The 5,671-nt window shown below is 36.4% G+C and overlaps 1 protein-coding gene across 1 annotated transcript in view; it reads left to right on the top strand.

Moving 5' to 3' along the window:
• LOC103896780 (biogenesis of lysosome-related organelles complex 1 subunit 4) overlaps nucleotides 1-4,952 on the top strand; it is a 7,270-nt gene extending 2,318 nt beyond the window's left edge. The window contains exons 3-5 of the mRNA XM_009276686.1: nucleotides 270-371; nucleotides 1,087-1,221; nucleotides 4,497-4,952. Coding sequence (XP_009274961.1) covers nucleotides 270-371; nucleotides 1,087-1,221; nucleotides 4,497-4,595 — 336 coding nt within the window. The 3' untranslated portion in view covers nucleotides 4,596-4,952. The remainder of the gene's footprint in view (nucleotides 1-269; nucleotides 372-1,086; nucleotides 1,222-4,496) is intronic.
• The last annotated feature ends 719 nt before the right edge of the window (nucleotides 4,953-5,671 follow it).

Here is a 5,671-nt window from a genome sequence, read left to right as displayed (position 1 = left end):
AGGCAGCCTCTTTTTAATATAATATAATTTTAATATAATTATAAAGGTAAATATTTGCCTATGCAAAATAAATTTTGTTCAAAGGCACTTACTAAACTGTACAAAGAAGCTAGCTTATTAGTTTTAATCTAGTATTCTTATACTAATACTAATCTAGTATTTTTAAACTACGAGTTTTAATCTGTTAATTGGAGCACAGTTCTAGTTTCCGGAATAAAATCTACTACTTAACATTTTAACTTTTGTATTATTTCTTCGAATCATTTTAGATTCGAAGTGATTCCTCTCAAGTTGTCAATGAAAGTATACCTCAAATTTACACAAAAGCTACAGAAATGAGACAGATATACAGGAAGATTGACAAACTAGAGGTATGTATTTGATATTCCATTTCTCAATAGGGGGAAGAATCAATGATATGCTGTAATTGTGTGTCTTGTGCACGTGCATGCACGTGGAGTGGGTTCAGGTCCGTTTTGCTCCCCATGCCCAATCTGGGTTCAATACTTCAGCGTTAATGAAGAGAACACAATTTATTAAGAATTTCTGGAGACTATGGGCATTCTATAACAAAATGCCTTTTTTAAAAAAAAAAACAAAACAAAACATTTTTTTAATTTACTGCTTGAAGCAAGGCAGCCATCTTTCTTTTTTTGGAAAGTAATAGTACCACTTTTTCTTTTTTTTTTTTTAATAGTATCTTTCAAAGTTACTGTTTTGGGAGCCATTCGGAGACTAGTAGAATGAGAGGTCTGTTGATCCCTGGTAAAGCTTCAAAACTGATTCAGATCCTTGGTCCCCCTTTTAGTAGAAAGGCAGATGGAAGTCTAAATTAGTTATTTGAAAGGCAAATAGGAAAAAGAAGACTGATTGTTTTATTAGATTTAACCTGTTTTTGCAGCCTTTTGAGTATCTCAAGTTATTTTTAGCAATAAAATGGACTTGTAGGTGGAAGGGAAATAGAGCATGGAGTTTTTGACTCCTTCTCATTTAATTAATGGAACTTTCACCACTGTCGTGCAATACATAATCCTGTTTTAATTTGTTAGTGAAAAAGTTGGATTTCTTTTGGTTTTTTCACACTAGGCTTTTGTGAAGATGGTTGGAAATAGCGTAGCTGGACTGGAAGAACGGGTCATAAAGGCAGAAACAGACCTTGGAGCTTTTCCGAGCACATTCAAGAAAATCTTGCACACAATCAGCATACCATCCTTCCTTAATGTAAGTAAGCTTTTGTTATCATGTGACCAGCTTAGTTGCTCTGCTTACCAGAGTGGGTGATTAAAATAATAGTAAGTTTGTTGCACATATATCTGAATTTAACTGTAAAACTTTCATATACTGTATTAGGATTTTTGCGAAGTTCTCAGACTTAATTAAAAAAAAAAAAAAACAACCCAAACTTAAAAATCACAAATTCTTACAAGGATTTGTGTAACTTTCCAAAATAAGGCTGAATACATGAAAAAGGGAACATGAAGGGCACAAACAAGCCCATAATGAACAAGGCATTATATTAAAGCACCCCTGATCTCTGATGGTATGCAAAGCAATTAGAAAGAGCCTGCACAGACAACACTGTTAAAGGATCATAGTGCATTAAGAATATCACTGCAGAAATGTTACCAAAAAAGGAGATGAAAACTACGCTGCACAATATTTTTAAAATAAAAGTTCTGTTTCTACTCAGTCCACACAGTTCAGTAATCATGTAAGCACCTTGTTAAACTTTCTAAGGGTGCACTTTTCTCTACCTTTCGTCATTACTACCTGTGGACTGTTTCTCTGCGGAAGACTTGAAGTGCTCTCTCTAGTATGTTTCAAAGAGATGCCATACCTAGCCTTAAATACTGGCACTATGCCCTAGTTTTAAAATAACCTTCTGGTTAAAAAAAAAAAATCTTCTGAACCACCTGATGCTTCTTGGCATCACCTGCCAATACACCATTTATAAGTACTCCTCCTTGCGTCTTGTCAGCTCCCAGATACTTTTCTTTATCTTTTCCTATATTCATCCTGTACTAGCTCAGGCTTCTGTATCATAATACTGGTGAGAATGCTGAAATAAAGTAGGTTTGCAGAGGGGGAGAGGAAGATGGCTGGGACTGTTGAAGCATTTGTGTTCCTACATATTGCAAGCACATGTGGCAGCAGAGAAAAATAGTTGTAAAAAGAATATGTATTGTCTTGGCAAGACTCAGTTCAGGAAACCTGTTCTTCACTGCTATTTCCTGTGTAGTCTAAGTTAGTTAACTTCTCATTCTGTCATTTTTCTTTGGTGTTGAAGTTTAGAGAGATGTCATTTTTTCTTTTTAAAAAAAAAAAAACAAACAACACAAAGCTGCTATTTATGGGCCAATTGCAAAAACCAACAACTGCAGCAGTTGTCTTGAATATTCAACAGTATTTTCCATTTTGTTGCTAAAAACAGTTGTCAACCACAGAATTAATAATCTTCAATTGAAAAGTTTGAAAGTTCTAATAAAGTGCTTTTTTAGTGTTGCATGGGAACACTTTGTCAGCTTAGCAGTTTTTCCACAATTAGTAAGGTGGAAGGTCTTCGAAAGCGTCAGCAAGCTGACACTGGCACGTCCAGTGGTTCCTTGGTTTGAGTACGGATAGCAATAAAATCGACCCTCAGAACTTACTGGTATTAACTGATTAACTAAAAGGCAGGTTACTATTCTGCAGTGATACCGAGTATTGCATATCTATTTTCACTAGTAAACACAAGCATGTCTGAATGAAAATGCCTACAGAGACTTCTGCTCATGCCTAACATGTAATTAGCTCACTCAGTACATCAACCCTTCAGAAAAGAAGGCTATACCAGTATCGTGATTTTCACTGTAGTTGTAGTTCACATTTTCCTACTACAACTGTACTGTAGTCAAGTCCCCTCACTCTTCCCATTTGAATGTATGTTTCTTTACACAAAGGATATATTTTGTATTTCTTAAGCTGTGTATTTGTAATCTCACTTTCAGATTTTGCCCCAAGTTCTTCCCTTGTGAATACCAGGCAGTGTAAAGTACAGTACTGTAAGACTTCTAATATCACTAAGGATGTAGACTCTCTCAAAAGGTAAAAATGTCTGCTAAGCAGCTGCAAAAAGAACTATTCATAAATGTGTACTTAGGCAACTGTGGGTACTGTGCCTGCCTATGAATTTCCTCACGGGATTGAAATTATTGAAATTATTATTTGTACATACGCAAATACAGTGCCTCTTACATCAGTGTCATGAGTTGCAGAATACCTGTGACCTTAGTTTCCCTTGCTTGCAAGGTGTTTTCTCATAGGGCAGTACAGGATAGGAAATAATTTTTAAAAACAGAACTTTGATTTCAAAGATTGTCTATACGTTTGGCAAAATTTCTGATATAGAGAACACTGATGCACTATTTATAGATCCAATCTTTGTTTATATTTTTTATTTCATTACAACTTGAATGGCAAAACAAACTTATTTCAGAGAAATTAATGGTATCGTAAAGTTAAAGACAAATACAATTTAAATGTCATAAATCAACGCATTCCAAACTCCAAGTATACTCATGATACTTGGTATGCTTTTAACTTTATTATTGGTAGAGACTCTTAATTTCCTCATCCCAGACAGGCAAAAAAGTATCTGAAGAACTCTGCAGACAAACTGACTGAGAGCTCTGCAAAATAGTTCATCAAAATCTTTTCATAAGTCCAAAAGAATTTTTAATGAATGAAGTCTTGATTTCGAGCCTTCTATTTAAGACTGTATGTTGAAAACGTACGCTGGCTCTGTGTTGCAGTGCAGCATTATTTACATGCAGGAGGGCTGACACAACAGTCAGTAGTGGTCCTTGCTGTTCTCTCTTTAAATGAGCCATTTGGTATAGCAAAACAACGTACAGTTAATATTTAAAAGAAACTTGTACGCTCTTCCTGAAAAACAGCGTAACAGCTCTTTTCCAGTCCACTACCGTATTACTTTTAACGGTATGTCACAGTACATATAATCTAACATGTATTTGATGAAGAAGCTCAGCAGGAGCAGCAACCTTTTCGGAAGAAGCATTTGCTAGGTGCGTTTCCATATGCAGACTTTTTTAACTAAGTAAATGAGAACACAGGCTAGGGTTAACTCAAAGGAAGCGGCTGAGGAGAACTCAAAGGCCTGAGCAGGACACGTAAAGGTATATGGCTTTGGAAGGATGAAGGTTACAATGACTATACCATCAGCTGGAAAAGATTACCCGTTTGGCTGCTGCAAAGCTGGCATATCATACGCTTTCCAGGACTGCGTCTGTTCAGGTGATAGAATGGCAAAAGTCAAAGGCTGCTTTTCTTCACTAGCATTAAGAATATGCTAGACCCATCTGAGCTATGATTAAAAATTCGCCTGACTAAGGAGATACGCCTTTAAAACTTTTCTTGTTTTGCATTTTAGCTCTGCAGGCTTTGTTTTAAAACTTGCTTTTTTAAGAAGGCAAAAAATAAACTTATCTAATTTGCAGAAATCGTCTTCCTCACGACAACAACAGACCCTCTATGAACCTCCAGTCCTCTTCAAGACTGAAGACTATTTTCCATGTCTTAATGAAGCACCTTATTGATGATTTCTGCTTTGGGATTGATGTGAATCAGCCAGAATAGAGACAGCCAAGTGAACAAAAGAAATGCTAACCTCAAAATAGCTGCATTTCTGAGCGTTATTGATGGCATATTGCCATCTGATTCTCATTGTCTTCCTTCAGGCAGTATTTTCAGGTAATCTTTGTTTGTGTACATTATTTCAAAAGTCTTCCTAAAACACAGTATAAATTTTCAGATTATATTGGGGAAGGAACTTAAGAATACTTCTGCATTAGATTTTTTTTTTTAAATACAGAAATAATAGGAAACATACTTTATATATATATCTTTTAACACATAAATATCTGTGCTGCTGCAAATGTAAATAGCTATACCACAAGGATAAAGAAAAACTATGCTTAAAATCATCTACTCCAGTTTTGGAATCTGGTCCCTGCAGTTTGTACAGAGAAATGCACCACGTTGGGATGTGCAAGTTGCAAGGGGAGGACTTGGAAGATCGGCGAGGAGTCGAGGACACGGCTCGATGCACGTCATCTAATCCCAGTTCACAAAGCAAACATCTTGCCCCCGCTGATGATCATCAGGTCACAGTGACCTGAGCTTCTTGTTATTGCAGCATTGTATTGTTTGATGTGTAACCAGGTGGGCATGATACTTTTTCTTTTTGACAGCAGGTTATATATATATATATATATATATGTATCTAAGCTGAGGGGACGTCCCTGGACTGAGCCTCGATCGGGCGCCTGACCAGACTGTCCACTTTTCCCTCGCAACCCTCCGTGCAGTTACTGTGGCTCCCCATGCTGATTGCAGTGTGAGTGTATTATCAATAAACTAATAGCTACCTAACTCCTGTTGTGGTCTTGCATTTCACCTGACAGTATCAAACTGCAGCATTGTTTCCGAGAACCTTTTTGCATACAGCCTCATATAATATTTAGCAGGTGTTAATCATAAATTGTTGTATTCCTCTGAACACAATTTTACCACTGCTGTTTTACTGCCAATATAACTCACTACAAGTATCCAAAATTCAAATTTCAGAGGAATAAGGAATACATTAGGGAAACAACAACATGTCTGCTGATTT

This window comes from Aptenodytes forsteri, unplaced genomic scaffold, assembly GCF_000699145.1.
Source record: "Aptenodytes forsteri isolate BGI_AS27 unplaced genomic scaffold, ASM69914v1 Scaffold97, whole genome shotgun sequence".
Classification (NCBI taxonomy): Eukaryota; Metazoa; Chordata; class Aves; order Sphenisciformes; family Spheniscidae; genus Aptenodytes; species Aptenodytes forsteri.
Note: the sequence above shows the minus strand (reverse complement) of the source record. Positions and strands in the feature narration are given on the sequence as shown.